At 39.0% G+C, this 18,026-nt stretch overlaps 2 protein-coding genes across 9 annotated transcripts in view; one reads left to right on the top strand and one right to left on the bottom strand.

Annotated features, from left to right (window-relative positions):
* Mapda (N6-Methyl-AMP deaminase) overlaps positions 1-13,047 on the top strand; it is a 24,264-nt gene extending 11,217 nt beyond the window's left edge. For 6 of the 7 annotated variants that reach the window (XM_013078445.2, XM_004861673.3, XM_004861675.4 and 3 more), the window contains 7 exons: positions 1,718-1,805; positions 3,754-3,835; positions 5,757-5,883; positions 7,055-7,135; positions 9,760-9,898; positions 11,659-11,759; positions 12,391-13,047. In XM_013078445.2, coding sequence (XP_012933899.1) covers positions 1,718-1,805; positions 3,754-3,835; positions 5,757-5,883; positions 7,055-7,135; positions 9,760-9,898; positions 11,659-11,759; positions 12,391-12,585 — 813 coding nt within the window. In that variant the 3' untranslated portion in view covers positions 12,586-13,047. Of the gene's footprint in view, positions 1-1,717; positions 1,806-3,753; positions 3,836-5,756; positions 5,884-7,054; positions 7,136-9,759; positions 11,547-11,658; positions 11,760-12,390 lie in introns of all 7 variants that reach the window. The other variant, XR_015449739.1, reaches the window with a different exon arrangement.
* Positions 1-18,026, bottom strand: part of Zscan29 (zinc finger and SCAN domain containing 29) — a 34,906-nt gene that overhangs the window by 1,731 nt on the left and 15,149 nt on the right. The window contains exon 5 of one of the 2 annotated variants that reach the window (XM_021241709.2): positions 12,007-18,026. The exons of the other annotated variant lie outside the window; for it this stretch is intronic. Within the exon in view, the coding sequence (XP_021097368.1) occupies positions 18,016-18,026 (11 nt within the window). The 3' untranslated portion in view covers positions 12,007-18,015. Of the gene's footprint in view, positions 1-12,006 lie in introns of those variants that run through there. 2 annotated transcript variants of the gene reach the window in all.

Below are 18,026 nucleotides of genomic sequence, written 5' to 3'. Positions count from 1 at the left end.
CATGGGACACAAAGCAGCTGTATCTGACAGGCACTGATGTGGACCCAAGGGAAAGGTTCTTGGAAATGGGTTAGAGATTACTCCACAGGCTGCACTGTGGCCCAGGTAAAGCTTTCTCCCTGTGCTCTTGTTTCATATGTGCTATCAACACAACCACTCAGACAGGGCCTTGGACAACAGATACGGTCATTTTAGCCCCTAGAAAAGACTGCTGCTTTAGACCCTCACTTCCGCCCTGTCCCCGTTCTCAGATGGGTTTCTGTGTTAGTCTTGTTTGCAGGGGTTGAGTGAGTTGATCCCTCTGGGTCTCCTTAGTTCTGGAGCAATGACAAAATCTTAAGTTTCTCAGCCTGCAGAGATAAGGCCCACACTGTGGTAGTGGCAGAAAGATGGAGTTTCCTCAAGTTGCTAAGAGTTGACCAAGAGAGTGCCACCCTGTTAGACACTCTGTACAACCAGCCAGCCTTGGTTCCTATGTTAGGGCCCTGTGCATGTAGGCAAAGCAGATTGAGATTAGAATACCAGCCAAAGAGCTGATGAGGGCAGGTGTAGTGGCCTCCTCAACTTCGGCTCTCACCTACAATTGCAATTTCTTGGTGATTGATGATTGAAAAGGAAAACTTGCCTTCAGTAATTTTTCAGATTGTTAAGTTTTATACTAAAATAAATATAGTTTTACTCTTATATATTGCTCATTTTCTTTGCCTAAGAGTAATGGTCCTGAATTCTTCAGGGGAAGAATAACCTGCCATGATTATACAGAAAGAGAGAGACACAGAGAGAGACGGGGGGGCGGGGGGAGGAGAAGGGGGGGGGGAGGGAGGAGGAGGGAGGGGGAGGGAAAGAGAGAAAGGAAAGGAAGAGAGACCGAGCGAGCGCGGGAGGGGAGAGAGAAAACTCTTCCTAGGTAACTTGAAGAAAAACCTTAAGCCATGAGTTTCCATAGCGTATCAATAATGCATCATCGTTACATCAGCAACACTAGATCATTGTAGCTATTTATTTCTTCTTGTACATCTCCTAGCATCAAAAACTGGCTCAAAAAAAAATGGGCTCCAAACTAAACTGGGTGTAGTAGTGCATACCTGTAATCCCAGCACTTGAGGCTGTAGCAGGAGGATTGCAGGTTCAAGCCAAGTAGGTAATTTAAGGGCACAACCCCCTTCTCAAATTAAAAAATAAGAAAGGGCTGGGGACATAGCTCAGCGTGAAGGGCCTGAGTTGAAACCCCAGTACCGCAAAAAAAAAAAATCCAGTTGGGTTTGCCTCATTTCTCTGTTATATCCATCTGCTATAGGAACACCAGGAAATAGAGAAATTATTAAAAGGGTGGGAGAGTACTAAATAAAAATTTTTAAAAAATATTTTTGAAAGAAATAAAGCCAATCGCTTCTTGGCCTTTTGGCTAAGAGCAAGTGTAGAAATAAAGCCAGCCTTAAAAAAAGAAGATTAAACAAAAAAAGGGTGGGAGTAGTGAAGTGTGGTTGGTATACAGGTTTGGATTAAATGTGGAGTCAAGAAGGTGATGAGAGCTGTTTGGAAATGTGCAGCTCTGTCTTAGACTCCATGACAGGTGTGATACGGTGCGCACTTCACCATGTGGGAGACTTGCAGCATTCCTTGGAGAATCACATTCATTGAAGCTGCACCACTTGCCATTTTCACTGGGACCCTCACTCAGATACATCAGTGTTATGTACGTTGCCTCTATTATCAGGTCACAAAAGATGTCATTAAAGAATTTGCTGATGATGGTATCAAGTACTTGGAACTGAGGAGCACACCCAGAAGCGAAAGTGCTACAGGTAGAATCTAATTACTTCTCAGTGAATTGCTGTCCCTTTCTCCGTGCGCTGGGATCTTTTGTGTGTTTGCCAGTGGGAAGTATGAAGACCTAACTTTACATAGTTGTGTGGTTCTGTTTTCATGGGGCCTCAGTCAACAGAAAAATCCTATATCCTGTATATCCTGTATAGTTGTCTCAAGCAGAACTCCCTTGCTGCCTATGTCGAGGGCACTTGTGTGACATTGCCACTGATGGGTACAGAATCGTATTTTGTGGCAGTCACCGAAATGTCGGTTATTCAGTCACTCCTCAGTCCTCAGGGACTGGTGGTTTATTAGGACAGGAACCAGCTGTACACCCTCTCTGGATGGACATGAGCAGATCTGCATGTTGTCTGGAAGAATTTCATAGGCTCATCCTTCTGTTAGAGCAGTGCAAGGAGATACTACACGGGATCACCAGGTCTGTTGACCTGAAGAGACCTAGGTTGTCTTGAACCCTACTGTGAGTAACCTAGTAATCACTGAGGGGGGAGGCTAAAATTTTAAAACTATTATAGTAACTGTTGAAATGAGATAATGAGAAGATTCTTTTTTTTTTTTTTTTTTGGTACCAGGGATCGAACTCAGGACCTTGTGCTTGCAAGGCAGGCAGCAAAACCACTGAGCTAAATCCCCAGCCTAATGAGAAGATTCTTACCTTGCATTTTTGAACTATAAAATCAGTTCCATTGCTTCTTGGCCTTTTGGCTAAGATCAAATGTAAAATCAGTTCCAAATTATGCTGGTGAGGGTAGCAAAAGACAAGAAACCTGCCAATTAGTAGAGATACATTTCTTTTCAAATGAAGATTCACAAGGGTATGCAACAATGGGGGAATGGTTAAGTAAAAGCTAATGGGATATTCTGCAACCATTAAAAATACTTGCAAAGATACTTTCATGGCATGTAGAAATACTCAATACACCAGTGTTAAATTACTGAACGGGGTCCATATATATCTAGTAGCTATCTCATCTATTAAAAAACACCTGGGCTGGGGATTTAGCTCAGTGGTTTCACCACCTGCTGCACAAATGCAAGGACCCAAGTTCAATCCCCGGTACCCCATCCAAAAAAACCCTGTAATACCAGCATTCAGGAGGCTGAGGCAGGAGGATCACTGTGAGCCCAAGGCCAGCCTGGGCCACAGTGGTTCAAGGCCTGCCTGGACTACATAGCAAGACCCTGTCTCAAAAAACAAAACAAAAATAAATTTTAAAATGTACATATGTATACTTACAAAAAAAAGTTGTGGTTATCTATGGGTGATGGGATTATAGGTTATTTTTGTTTTTCTTTATAATTTTCTGTGTTTTACTAGAGTCTTTCCATCCCAAATCAGCATTATATAATCGGGCAAGAGTATTTTAGAGAAGGCTGTTCTGGAGAGCGCTCTTGCAGAGCCTGTCAGAATAGGACTTGAGCACTCGAACTTGGCAGAATATCTCTGACCTCTGGATGAGAAATAGCATAAGCAAGATTGAGGGGAAAGGAACCCACAGTGGATTGTTTTTTCCCAGACCAGCAAACAAACATCCTGATAATAGAAAAAATTTATCTTTTTCTTTTAAAGGTAGAACTTAGCAAAGGACTTCTGGTTGTTCTTGTTTTGTTAGAATGAGCATATAAAATTCTTATAGCAGTTTGTGAAAATAATTTTATATCTGTTGAATTAAGAATAATTTTTAAATGGGTTTATATTCTGTGGGTTTTTTAAATGTCATTTTTCCTTTTTTCTATTGTATTAAAAGTACAATTTCATTTACTAAAACGTACCTGTGAGGCTCATATTTTCATTCAGCTTGAATCATCCCCTGTCACATAAAGTGAAAAAATAAATGTTCATGTAGGGTTCGTATATACTAGAACTGAAGGGTAAAGTAGTTGATGGTCTCATGACATATGTTTCCTATGTTTTCTTTCCAGGAATGACCAAAAAGACTTATGTGGAATCTATACTTGAGGGTATAAAACAGTCCAAACAAGAAAACTTAGACATTGATGTTAGGTAAGAAGATTGTACCTCAAGAGTTACCATTTTAAAATCTAGAATATGAAGTTTTATTGTTTTTATCATAGGTATATATAATGGATTTTAAAAACTCAACCAATAACTTTTTACCTATAACAGAAAAAAATAAAGAACTCTGTTGTTTAAGATGAGAAGTCCAAATTTATTTGTCTGGCAGTAAAGTCCTGAAGTGTTTTTTGTGTTTTTTTTGAATTTTTTTTGTTTGGTTTCTCATTGCTTGCTTTCTCTCTGTCTGTGTCTCTGTCTATCTTTTTTTTCTGGTGCTGGGGGTTGAACCCAGGGCCTCACACGTGTTATGACTGAGCTACATCTCTGTCCCTTTTCATTTTTTATTTTGAGACAGGGTTTTACCAGGTTGCCCCGGCGTCAAACTTGGTGATCCTCCTGCCTTAGCCTGGGACATTGTATCTGGTCACCCATCTTTTTTCCTTTATAGCATTCATTTATAACAATAATTTTCTTGTATTATTTTTTAATACATACTCATCCTCTAGAATATAGGTTCAGAGAGGTCAGAGACCTTATCTTTCATTTACCACCATGTCTCCAATACATAGAACATAGCTGGCACATAGTTGGGCTCAATAGGACCCTGAACAAAGCAAGCAAGCACCTAGCTGTATAGTTTTATGCTGTAAGGATATCTAAAAATTAAGCCTAACTAGACTAGTACCCTAGTAAAAACCAAGCCAGAAACAAGAATAGAATGCAGAAAAGAAGACATACAAATAGTCAATAAATGTATAGAAAAGATTTAGCCTCATTAATCAGATAATTTTAAAAGGAGATATTACAGTGTTGTTTTAGTAGTTCAAAGATTTGTGAAAGTTTGTGAATTTATAACATGCCAAATATAATCAAGAAAACCTTTTTAAAGAGGAATATTTCAAGATTTTCAAGTTTTTCCTTCCAACCCAGTAATTCTTTTCTACAAATGGACCTTAAGAAAATAGGTTGATTTATACATAAGACTCTATTGCACTATTATTATAACAAAACGTAAAAAACATCCTAAAATGTCCATCAGAGGACAACTACATTATGGAATGTTCATATGATTTATTCCATTTTGTAACACTACTTAATGCATGGGAAATGGAATAAAAAAAGAAAGACTGAGACTTTTCTTTATAGTTGATCCAGATTTTGTAAAGAATTTATTTTGTAAATAAGTAACCAAACTAATAAATGCTAGAGAAAATTCACAAAATTACAGGGTTTTTATGGGGCGTGGGGATATTTGAGTTCTACAGAATTCTAGCTAATATATGAAGAATGAATTTATATAAGATAGTTTAGAATTAGGATATTACTAATTTTATAATTCCTAATAAAATAATCAACCTGAGCCACCTGAGAATATACCACCACCTATTTATTCTTGTCAAAAACTTGAATTTGATCTGATTAAGCTTCCAGACTAGGTCTAAGGATCAATTTATAGGAATAATAAGAGGCAGGAGAATATGTTAATACAGGGATACAATCAACAAAATCCAAACTGGGAAATTTTACAGGACAAACTGATTTTTTTTCTACAGATAAATTCTAAGAAAAGAGGATGGGGCAGGAAGGAATGAGTGACTATAGATTTAAAGAGACCTAAGAGGTACACTGACTAACACAAGGTGTTAGGATCCCAAGTTAAACTGTAAAAAGACAAATGCGTAAACAAGTAAGAATGTGAGACAACTGGAAATTTGAACAGTGGCATGATACTTGACACTAGTATTTAGAAGTTTCTGTCTCCTATCGTCTGGCAAATGTGTTATCTAGACTCAGGCTGTACTTTAGCTAGTAACCTATTTTACATGCATCCTGTGATGCCTCTTTACCCACACTTAGAATTGTCTTTTTCATCCACACAATCATTTTCCACTGTGTTCTTATATTAAAGGTATTTGATAGCAGTTGACAGAAGAGGTGGCCCTGTGGTAGCCAAGGAGATTGTTAAACTTGCAAAAGAGTTCTTCCTTTCTGCCGAGGATACAGTTCTTGGCCTTGACCTCAGTGGAGATCCTACTGTAAGTTATTTTTCCTAAATATATTTTGTTTCTTGAAGGTCAAATCGGTGAGGTAAGGATTAACTTAGAGCATCCTGATTCTCCAGAAGGTCCAGCAGACGTTGTTCTGCCTTGGATGAACTGAATGTCTAGAGCAGCTGTTCTTAACCAAGGTTCTATGCAAAAATAAAGCACCCTAAAAACAATATTTTCCTGTCTATATTTGGCCATTTTCTCTATTTTGTTAAAGATGGTACACACAAATAGTTCCAATCTGTATGTACAGGAGAGAAATTAATTCATTACATATAGTGGAGGAATGTCTTAGGGCATTAAGGTTTAATTATCTCATAGGACCCCTAATTCAGAAAAGTAGGCCAGAGCTGCTTGAGTGAAAGTTCCAAACAGAAGTCTTCAAATTTTTTTTTAAAGTGTTTTATTATTAAGAAAAAAAAGCATTTTAGTATGTAATGTACAAGTTTTTAATGAACATTTGAAAAATAAAAACTAAGCTATTTGAATATAGCTGAGCAATGAGCACATCCAGACAGAAGTCTTGATATTCCTAGCCAGAAAATTGGGGCTGGGGTGGGGGCAGGGGAGGGGGAGCCCTATGCATTATAGGCTATCTAGCAGCATCTGTGGTTTCTGCCACTAGGTGCCAGTAGCACCCACCAAGTACAACGACCAAAAATGTCTTCAGACCCTAACAAACGTCCCCTAGACCACAGAATTGTTCCTGGTTGAAAACCACTGGATGAGAGAGGCTTATGAAGCTCGTTCTGATGGCTTTGTCTAAACCTGAACTGTTCTGCTCCTGTTTTCGTCTATCCATGTAATAGTTTTTAGTGCTTATGTAAGGTTCCTGAATCAGGTGAGCTGTCCTTAGCAATAAATATCTAGATGTCTTTCCAGAAATAAAATTTGGTGACTGCCATATCCACCTTAGGTAATTGACCTGAGGTCCACTGATAATGGAATTAAAGATTCTTAAGGGCAAGGACTCTGCCATTGCCAGCATTTTATTCTCCAAAGTGGCTAGCATCTTGTAAGTGCTCCATAAACAAAAATGTGCAAATAAATCAGTCTGTCTTTATTTTTTTCTGCTGTCATTTTATTCTTTTGTTTATTGGAGCAGAATACCCAGTTCCTTGGTCTGCCCATAATTCTCATTTTAACTTTTATCTTTAAGATAGGACAAGCAAAAGACTTCTTGGAACCACTTTTAGAAGCTAAAAGAGCAGGCCTAAAGTTGGCATTACATCTTTCAGAGGTAAGCAGTGCTGTCTTGGGCTGGAGAGGGCAAACTATGACAGAAAACAGAAGGGTCATTTTCAAGTAACTAGAAATAAACCTGGAAAAAAAAAAAGAAATAAACCTGGCTTGGGAAAACATTTTTGAAGTGGGAGAACAGAATTATTTTTAAATGTAAATTAAAATGATAGTACATGACTTGGCATTAGTGTCTCCTGTTACTGTTCTTAACTTTCTGTGGTTGTAACTTTCTGGGAGTGGCTGTTGACTTGAATTCCAGCTGTGTCATTACAAATAGCTTCATGACATCTTGCTAGAGAAGCTGCATGAATTTTCACCATCACCTGCTCATTAACAAGCTGACTCTTTTTTTTTTTTTTTTTTGGTACCGGGGATCGAACTCGGGTCCTTGCACTTGCGAGGCAGGCGGCAGAACCACTGAGCTAAATTCCCGGCCCAACAAGCTGACTCTTAAGAAAAGCACTAGTTCACCTCACCTGTCCTCATAGTGGACCAGACCTAAATGTATCACATACACTGGCAATAAAATAGCTCATCATCATAATATAAAGCTTAGAACAGGCTAGTGTTGGGGGAAGCTTAGAAATGAAATCTAGAGTTCTTCATTAGTCCTCAGCTCCATGGCACCATGAGGAGAGTGACAGCATACAGGTAATGGCTAGAAACACATATTATCTTAAGCACATCCCTGTGAGGCAAACAAGGCCCTCTACTGCTCTTTTCCTTATTTTATAGATGAATTTTTTCTACCTCAGTATTTTTAGCTATTTCTTATATGCAGGAAATAACTACTGGCCAGGATGTAGCTCAGTGGTGCCGCGCCTGCCTGGCAAGCACAAGGTCCTGAATTTGATTCCTGATACTAAAAAAAAAAGAAAAGAAAACTTACTAAATTTCTTCATAAGGTTATTATAAGTATTAAATGGGGAAATGTATACAGGCTGAGTAGCATCATAACATAAAGATTAAGGAAAAAAATTAGAACCTCTTGCCAGTACATGTATCATTCATAGATCTAAAGTCTGCGTCTCCAGTCTAATCAAACAGACCTTTCACTCACAGGACACCCTCTAGTTGACCTAGGTGGTGCCCAGTAGAAGCCATTGGTCAGCACAGTGGAACAGCGTTGTGTTACTGTGACAAGTTATCTCTGGCCTGTGCACAATACTAGGACCTGTTTACCATAGTTTCTGTTGCTTTGCTTGTTTGAGCCATCGGATATAAAATAATCACATTTCAAGGTGTTCTGAGCATTTGTTTTGGGGATATGTAGAGAAAATGTCTAGCAGACATTTTCATAACAACTGTGGTATGTCTGTAGCTAGCCTGGTCAAGATAAAACATGAGCATGCTATGGGAAGTGTCTGGGCTCTGGAGTCAGGAGGAGTTTAGATTTTATCCCTACTTTTACTATTCACTACTCTATGACCTTGGACAATTTTTTAAAAATACTTTATGTTTAAAAGTTGTATGTACCTGAAGAAATCTCAGGTGTAGATGTCTTAGTCACTTTCTTGTCACTGAGACACAATACCGGACATAGACAGTTGTTTTGGCTCATGGTTATGCTCTATGGTTGACTGGCTCCAAGGCGGAAAACAACCTGGCAGAAGGCCTAACAGAAGAAAAGCTGCTCACATGGGGGCCGGGAAGCAGAGAGAGAAGGGAGGTCTGGGGAGGTAGATATACCCTTCCAGGTCACGCCCCCAGTAACCTGCTTTAACTAGGATTCACCTCCTAACAGCAAGGAGTGTCCCCATAATCACTCACCTTCCAAAAGCCCCATCTATGAGGGCATGAGACCTTTAAGGGATCTTCTTGATCTAAACCATATCTGGAAGGAAGTATAATATAGCAAAAAAGAAAGACAGACAGAAAGAAAGGTCCCCTCCTGTTAACTCTTCAGAGTTAATACTGTTAACAGTTTTGTCTGTTTTTCCAGACCTTTTTCTTTTTTTTTTCTTTTTTTTTTTTTTTTGGTACCGGGGATCAAACTTAGACCTTTTTCTAATATATTTGAACACATATATACAATGCAGAACACACATATACCTGCAGAGTTGTGGGATTTTGTTTTGTTTTCTGAAAATTACTTTTTCTGTGCTTTAATTTTGTCATCTTAACACTTGATAAGATTCTTGTGAGGCCTTAAAGAATCGATGTGAAAAAGGAACAAAGTAGGGTCTTGATAAGTTTTAGGGTTACTGAAATGAATTTAGAAGAATGTTGGGGAAGGAATGAGAAGATAATAGGCAGAAGGGGCTGAGTGTGTAGCTCGATGGTAGAGTTCAGGCTTAGCATGCAGGAAGCCCTGAGTTCAATCCCAGCACCAACACACAAACAAGGCAAAGACAAAGACAAAAGCTGGGGAAGTAGTATGAGTAGTTTAGCTTTCTAAAAATGTCAAGCCAGGTGTAGTAATCCCAGTGCTTAGGAGGTTGAGGCAAGTGGAACACTGAGTTCGAGGCCACTGTTACCTACATAGCAAGATCCTGTCTCAAGAAAGAACACACAAAAATGTCTGCATTAACTGCTCAGAGGGATAGGGGCCCACTATAGAAAACAATACTTCAGGAACCACTAAAAGGGGTCAGTGATTACCCACTTCTCACTTTTCTGAAGATTCCAAACCAAAAAGAAGAAACCCAGATGCTCCTGGATCTGCTTCCTGACAGAATTGGGCACGGAACATTTCTCACCTCCTCTGAGAGAGGATCCCTGGATCTGGTGAACTTTGTAAGGCAGCATCGGATACCACTTGGTAAGGCTGAGGGTTTTAGGTCTCCTAGATGGCCTCTGAGCTTTCCTCCCCAGCCCAGGAGGCAAGCCAGAAGTGAAGAAGTGCTGTTCTAAAATTATAAATAGCATTCAGAAAGTCAAAGACATGATGTATGTGCCTTCTGAGCCTCATTTAATTCATGGAAAGTTTCACCTCCCATTAGACTATGAACTCCCTGAGGGTAGGCTGCCTGTCTGGCTTTTTACTGCTACAGTCCCCAATGTTTAGGACTCAGGAGGTCTTTTCTGAAGGAATAAGGGAATCGAGAACTTTGAAATTAACTTTAATAAAATTAATGTGTTGTGAAAATAATGTAATATTTATTTTAAATTTAGAATTATGGAAAATGCCAAATGTTTTTACATATTCATTGACTGTTACATACTTGATTGTCATTGTGTTTATTAAATGCCTACTGTTACGGACACTGCTCTCATTGCTGGGAATAGGGCAGTAAACAAAAAAGATGGGGTTTCTTTCTCAGAACTCATATTTCAGCAGAGAAGACAGTAAACAAATACACAAGAAAATAGCATTAAGTTCTGTGAAGTAAATTAAACGGGCTGATATAGGAGTGATCAGATAACCACCTTTCTGAAGAATGAAAGAGAAAGTCTTCATAGCGGGAAGTGATTGGCTGCAAATCATTTTACTGGTCAATTTGCTAAATTTATAAATTCACTGATTTACAGAAATATGTGAGTATATGTTTTTTAACTATTTGCAGAGGTTTTTAGCAATTCATAAGAAGTGCAGATTTTCTTACTAAGATTTTTAAACATTCACAAAAGTAGAGAGAATACAGAGCTCTTTCATAGTGATCTTATGTGGTATGGTGGCCGAGCTGTGGTCCCAGCACAGTGAGGGACATCTCTTGGACTGAGTGGTCTTGTGTTGAGGCTGCCTTGCATTGGTTACGTTGGTGAAGCATTTTATTATGGAGCTGTGGACAGTGTTTCAGGTAAGAGTCTGTTAGAAGTAAAAGTCATTCTTAAAATAGACTTACCTAGAAGCAGCAGGCAGTGAATGGGGGTGGGGGAGGAGGTGGTGGTGGTGGTCTGGGCAGAGATATTCAGGAGTTTTCTTAAAAGCCATGGGAAACTCCATGTCCATTCTTTGCTCTTTCCAGTGCTGTGACTCTCAAGCAGTGCTTTTGTTTTGGTCTCCGCTGTAAGACTAGGAGGAATTGCAGTAATGTCTGCAGAAACCCTTTGCAGCTGGGCGTGGTGCTGCACATCTGTGACCCCAGTACTCTAGGAGACCCAGGCAGGAGGATCACAAGTTCAGACCCAGCCTGGGCAACTTAGTGACTTAGCAAAATACTGTTTCAAAATAAAAAAACCCTAGGAATAAAGCTCAACGTGAAGATCCTTGTTTCAGTCCCCAGTATGGCAAAAAACAAAACAAAAAACCCTTCTGCTTCCCTTTCATGATAAGTCCCCGCCTTGTTCATCATGACTGGCTTATAACATTCCTCTCCACTGTGGTAAAAGGCAGGGAAGCACTTGGATGAGAAGATCATATTAATCCCCTGCCTGGTATAGGTGCTGCCATAGTTGCAGTACATACTTCCTGGACAACTACATTAATAGAACCACAGCTTTTCACATCACATATAAGGAATGATCAGGTTTGTAAAATAATAAAAGTGCTGCAAATCAGCTTGGTTTGGAATGATTTCTCATGAGTCTGCTTGGTGAACATTGAATGAGTTTACTAAGATTTTATCCACTTCCATCTAGAACTCTGTTTGACTTCAAACGTCAAAAGTCAGACAGTTCCATCTTACGACCAGCATCACTTCGGATTCTGGTACAGCATTTCTCATCCATCTGTGATCTGTGTAAGATGTTTTATGTGAAGTATTTTGCTCCTTTTTATTTGCTGCATTGAATTAGTCACACATTTACTACCTAGCCGACTCCCTTGAGTACCTGAGGGGAATGCCCAGGTAGAAGACTTAGAGGGTACTGGGCCATTGGGGGCTGCAGAGGGCCAGGAAGACTCTGGCTTGGCTCTGTGGAAAGGGGTTCTGGACATTATCTGGGGAACTTAAAAAACAAAACAAAACTGATGCCCTCTTTGCACTCTAAGAGATCTACTTTATTTGATATAGGGTGAGTCCTGGGCTTGGATGTGGTTTTTTTTTTTTTTTTTGGTACCAGGGATTGAACTCAGGACTTTGCACTTGCGAGGCAGGCATGGTGCCACTGAGCTAAATCCCCAGCCCTTTTGGGTGTGTTTTAAAAGCTCCCTTGGTGACTTTAATATGCAGCCAAGGTTGAAACGCTGCTCTAGTATTTTTTAAGTATAAAAGAGTCTCTAGTTATAGATAGGCATAGATACATATTTTGTAGCCCCCATTTAGATGCTTGAAAAGCAGGGTAGATGGAAAAAATATATTCTAAACAAAAAGTTGTTTTTAAAAAATCATTTCCTTCTTTAATTTGAAATTTTCTTGTTTCTGTTGGCAGACTGATGATAAGGGCATTTTTGCAACCTGCCTTTCTCAAGAGTACCAGCTGGCAGCTGAAACATTTAAATTGACCCAGTCTCAAGTGTGGGATCTGTCTTATGAGTCCATCAGCTATATCTTTGCTTCTGACAGCACCAGATCGGAACTGAGGAAAAAGTGGAATCGCCTGAAGCCCAAAGTGTTACACTTTTAAGCTTTGAAGGGGAACTGCTTTTGGATCTGTGTTGCAAGATCTTCCTGCCATATCCCACTCAGTAAACTATCCACCACTTCCTTTGAAGCATAGCAGTACACATGGCAGGTGCTCAGTGATTATGTCTTAAGATGACTAGCAGGTCCTGAGGTCTTGCATGGCTTTACTTCCCTGTTGCTCACTGGAAGAAACTGGATTCCCCGTTCCACTATGGGTTTTAAAATTTAGCAGTCTCTCCATATTAGTGATCATAAAATGTCAGGGAAATCAGCCATTTCTTATCAGGAAAAGTTTTCAAATTATTAGTTTAAGGTAAAGAGAAGGGGGAAAACAGATTGCTGCGGACTCTTAAACCTACCAGTTTTTGCCAACAGATCTGTATTTTTTGTGTTTATATATGTTCTGAGTAAAGCCACCAAAGCGCATCTTGGTACCTAATAAATTCTAACCATTCAGAAGTGATCTTAGTTTGTCCCTTCAGCCAAAGTGGCCATAGTAGGTGTGTGAGTTTATGTAAGCCTGTGCCAGTGGTCCATGGTAGGGTTATATGAGACCCAAAAAACCCTCAAAACCCTGTTGTTGACATTACTAGAAGGATCTTTTGGAATGATGAAAAAGTGAATACTGCTGTAGAAATTCCAACAGCTTTAGAGGGAAAAAGAAAAGCTAAAGTTTTAGAAGCTGATTTTAAAATGGAAGCTAGGGGGTGGGGATTTAGCTCAGTGGTGCTGCCACCTGCCTTGCAAGTGCAAGGTCCTGAGTTCTATCCCCAGTACCCCCCCCCCAAAAAAAGGAAGCTAGCAGCACATGCCTGGAATCCCCACTTCTCAAGAGGCTGAGTGAGGCAGGAGGCTTGATTACAAGTTTAAGGAAAACCTGGCAGTGTATTGAGACCCTGTCTCAAAATTTTAAATTTAGAAAGGGCTTGGAATGTAACTCAGTGGAAGAGCACTTGCCTGCATATGTGAGGCCTTGTGTTCAATCCCAGTACCACACAAAGAAGTAGAATAAAATTTAATGACATGGAAGTGCATATAATATATTCAGTGAAAAATGTGGTTACAAAGAAATTTATGATCTTTTTTTAATATATACAAAAGCTACTAAGATGGGCAATTTTAATTTATTAGCTTTATTTAAAGTTTTATGAAAGTCATGTTAGCCTTAGGTTGGGAAGGTGAGGAAGGTGGAAGGATTCCTGTTTTAGTTTCCACAATTTAAGCTATGTGGATTCATTGATAAAGAGAATTTATGACAAATTACAGCTAACATAAAATTTGATGAAGTGATAAGTATGGTGGTGCATGGCTATAATCTAGCACTTGGGAAGCCGAGGCAGAAAGATCACTTTGAGTTTGAGGCCAGCCTGGGCTACACAGTGAGTTCAAATCAGCCTGAACTACACAGAGAGACCTTGTCTCAAAAAATAACAAGAACAAAAAATTGATAAAGTATTAAATGTTTTCCAAAAAAATTGTAAGAAATGATAGCTCAGCAGGGCATGGTGGTGCATGCCTGTAATCCCAGCACTCAGGAGGCTGAGGCAGGAGGATGGATCACTTTGAGGACAGTGTAGTCTACATAGTGAGTTAAGGACAGCCTGAACTGCCTACTGAGACCCTATCTCAAAAAAAACAAAAAACAAAACAAAAGAGATGATAGCTGCTCTGCTCACTGCTCTTAAGTACTGAACTGGAACTTCTAGCCAGTTCAGTAATGCAAAAAATAAAATGAGAGATTAGAAAAGAAGAAAATGTGTCTCTGTTTACAGGTATGTGATGATTTAAATAGAAAGTTTTAAGGAATTGACAAAAAATATTAGAACTAAAAAGTGAATTAGCAAGATCCCAAGATATGGGATCAGTATACAAAAATCAATTGAAGGAAAGGCTGATACAAAGGCTAGGGCAGAAAAAAGTACAAGGTGAAGCTACAATTCCTTGTTGGATCAGGAAATAAGGAAGTAGACAAAGGACAAAAAAATAGCTAATTTGAGAAGGCTCTGACAGGCCAAAGTTAGAAAAATCTGAGCATCAAAATAAGTAATAACAATCAGTTTTTAATTCATTAAAATTAGAAACCATGAGTTCATACTAATGAAAGTAGGTGAGAAAAAAGGTAATGTATTTCCTCATAGTAGGCTTGCATACATCATAAGAAAAAGGAGGGGCTGGGGATTTAGCTCAGTGGCACTGCAACTGCCTCACAAGTGCAAAGTCCTGAGTTTGATCCCTGGTACCAAAAAGAGAAAAAGATTAGAAAATCTAACAGCCAGGCATAGTGGTGCATGCCTGTAATCCTGTCACTTTGGGAGCCTGAGGCAGGAGGATCACGAGTTCGACCCTAGCCTGGATAACTTAGCAACGTAGGGAGCCCGTCTCAAAAATTAAAATAAGGGCTGGGGACATAGCTTAGTGAAAATGCCCTGGGTTTAATCCCCAGCACCACAAAAAAGGAAAAAAAGCTAATGGACGCTAAACTAGTGAATAACAGTTCAATGAGGTACAGTACGTTACTGTCTCAAAATACTCCCCATATATTAGTTATTAATTATAAAGAGGGAAACTGTACCTACAATGAAGAAACCAGGTAAACGTACCGTAGCCAAGGAACAAAGTCATCATCAATATTGGGACAAACATGTGCCTTCTGATATGATGCAGAGATGCAACATCCTTCTTACTGTATCCATGCCAAAAATGCAGTCACAGCTGGGCATGGTGACCTATGCCTGTAATGTAATACATACCAGCCTCATACTTTTTCAAAATGTAAAGGAGCTGATTGCAGTGGTGCACAATTGTAATCCCAGCTACTTAGGAGCCTGAGGCATAGAGGATTCCAAGTTTGGGACTAGCCTGAGGTGATAAAGTAGCTCAGTAGTAAGAGTGCTTACCTAGCATGAAAGGGCCCTTGGACTGTACCACCAGTACCGAAAAAAGTGTTAGTCAAGAAAAACACAAGGTAAAATTGAGTAGATAGTATCAATTTTAAATTTCCCCACTTTGATCATTTTACTGAGATTGAATGTCCTTGTTCCTTAAGAAATAAACAATATAAAGTTTTTAGGAAAAAGGGCATGGTGTTTCCAACTTGCTTGAGTGACTTTTTAAAAAAATATACATATGGGCTGGGGATTTAGCTCAATGGCTCTGCGCCTGCCTTGCAAGCACAAGGTCTTGAGTTCAATCCCCAGTACCAGAAAAAAACAAAACAAAACATAAAAAAATATATGTAGTGCTGCCTGCCTCACAAGTGCAAGGTCCTGAGTTCAATAGCTGTTACCAAAAAAAAAAATTTACATATATAGAGCCAGGCATGGTGGTGCATGCTTGTAGTCCCAGCCCTGGGGAGGCTGAGGCAGAAGGATCACAGATTTCAAGGCCAGCCTGGGCAACATCATGAGTTCAAGGCCTGGCTGAACTAGACTGTCTCAAACCAAAAAGAAAGAAAAATATATATATATTTATATACACATATAGGTATATATAAAATGTATGTATATATACACATAGGTATATAATATATACACACGTATATACGTGTATATACATATATACACACCATGTATATATGTACATATACATACACACATAGAATAAAAAATAAAATGAATAACTGGTGAATCTAGGTATACAGGAATTCCTTGTAATTTTGGAACATTTCCTGTACATTTGAAATTTCATCAAGATAAAAAGTTACAAAACTATATGTAGACTGGAATAGGCCTTCTGAAACCTTATTTCTTGGATTCTTTCAGTGATTGGCATTTTGAAAAATATTTCTACCTTCTCTTCATACTACTAGATAACCCTGTGTATACATCCCTTTTCATCATCAAAATCCCATCTCGAACTTGTCACCACTGTAGCTGCTACTTCCATTTGTTGTTGTTTTTGAAGTTAGTAGAGTTTTTATTGGAAATAAGGAGAATCAGAGGTTTCTCCAGGAGAATCCAGAAAGTAGAAATTTCCCTTCTGTTTTTCCTGTTGCTAAGAGTATATAAAACTCGTGTCTAACCTATACAACAAATGAACCCAGAAGTCAAGAGCCGTGGGGCTGACTGAAGTGCAGCTTAATCAAGATCTCTGAGTTCACTGGAAATTGACCCTAATCTGTTAAGTGTCACTTCCTTGCCTGTTAAAAATTCTCAAATTTTAGCTTTGGGCAACCAGAGATTTGTGATCTAAGGAAGAAACATTAAAGTGCTCTGTGGCCCACAGCATGAGTTACTGCAATATAGACCTCACTGTAGAACGAAGTGAATGACCTTTGGCTGGACTGGGTTTAAGGAAAATGCCAATAAAATATATTTAAACTGAATGCTACTTAAGTAATTTGAGGACCTCACTATTTGTGCAAGACTAAAGTTCCTTTCCTAACTTTTCTGTTGGGTTACACAGGTTGAACTGAACACCCTCACTACCCCTCATAAGGGCAAGGACAAACACACGCACACACATATTTCAATTTTCCTACCTCACCCTATCTTATATTGACACAGAGATCTATGCTGGCCAGACCCTTCTTGAGTGCTATGACACCTTGGCTTCTGTCTCAAGTCTTTAACTTGATTGCCAGTTGTTCCAAAGTTTTGTTTCTGAAAGAGCCCCATCCATGGTGGGTATAGTAAAGGAGAAAGTTATGTTTCTAAAATTTATTGTAAATAACTTATAAAACATTAAGCACTGTAGCTTCAGCAAATACTCTAACATATGTCAAAACTTTTGAGACACTATGTCATTAGATTAGCTACTTGAGTATATAGGACTATTCATTTTAGATTTGAATTGAGAGAATTGATCAATCTTTACACTCTATCTTCCCTTCCCTACATGGTCACTTTAAAAACAGCTATTACAAAATTGACTGGACTCCGCCTCCACACTCAGATTACAATAAATGAGAAATGGGAGACACAGGGAAAACATACAAATATTAGATTCTGTAGCATTAGCTATAGAACATTGGCAATAAAAGGCCAAATGGTAGTATGGAGGAAACTTATGAAAAATAAGTAGCAGCACAAGGAAACACCTAATGAAAAGAAATAGGACTATCCACCTCCTACTGATTTATTTTTTGCTTCTTTTGCTGCACATGTCCCTCTCTCTTCCCACAAAGGCTTTATGGATATTAAAAGATTAGGAGTGCCTATGTCTTTTGTTGCCCTAGTTGCGGGATTGATTTTTCATTCCCAGAATGTTTGAAGACTATTACAGTATTTCTTGCTTCTTTCCATCCTCAAGAATGGCAGGTTGGGTGCTATTTAATGGTTTGTTGAGCTAGTTTGAAATGAATTGGGTCTTCATCTGGTAAAAGTTTGCTGTTGTCCTATTCCTTCTGCACATTCTCTTCATTGAGATTGAAGGGTTGGATCTAGGCATTTTCGAATAACATTCATTTTCCATGCCCAGTTATCATGGGTCCTCATGGACTGA

The sequence above is a fragment of the Heterocephalus glaber genome, unplaced genomic scaffold (genome assembly GCF_053883595.1).
Source record: "Heterocephalus glaber isolate CG9 unplaced genomic scaffold, H.glaber_assembly_v1.0 deba00000809, whole genome shotgun sequence".
Classification (NCBI taxonomy): Eukaryota; Metazoa; Chordata; class Mammalia; order Rodentia; family Bathyergidae; genus Heterocephalus; species Heterocephalus glaber.
The sequence above is the reverse complement of the archived record's forward strand: the minus strand, read 5'-3'. Positions and strand labels throughout refer to the sequence as shown.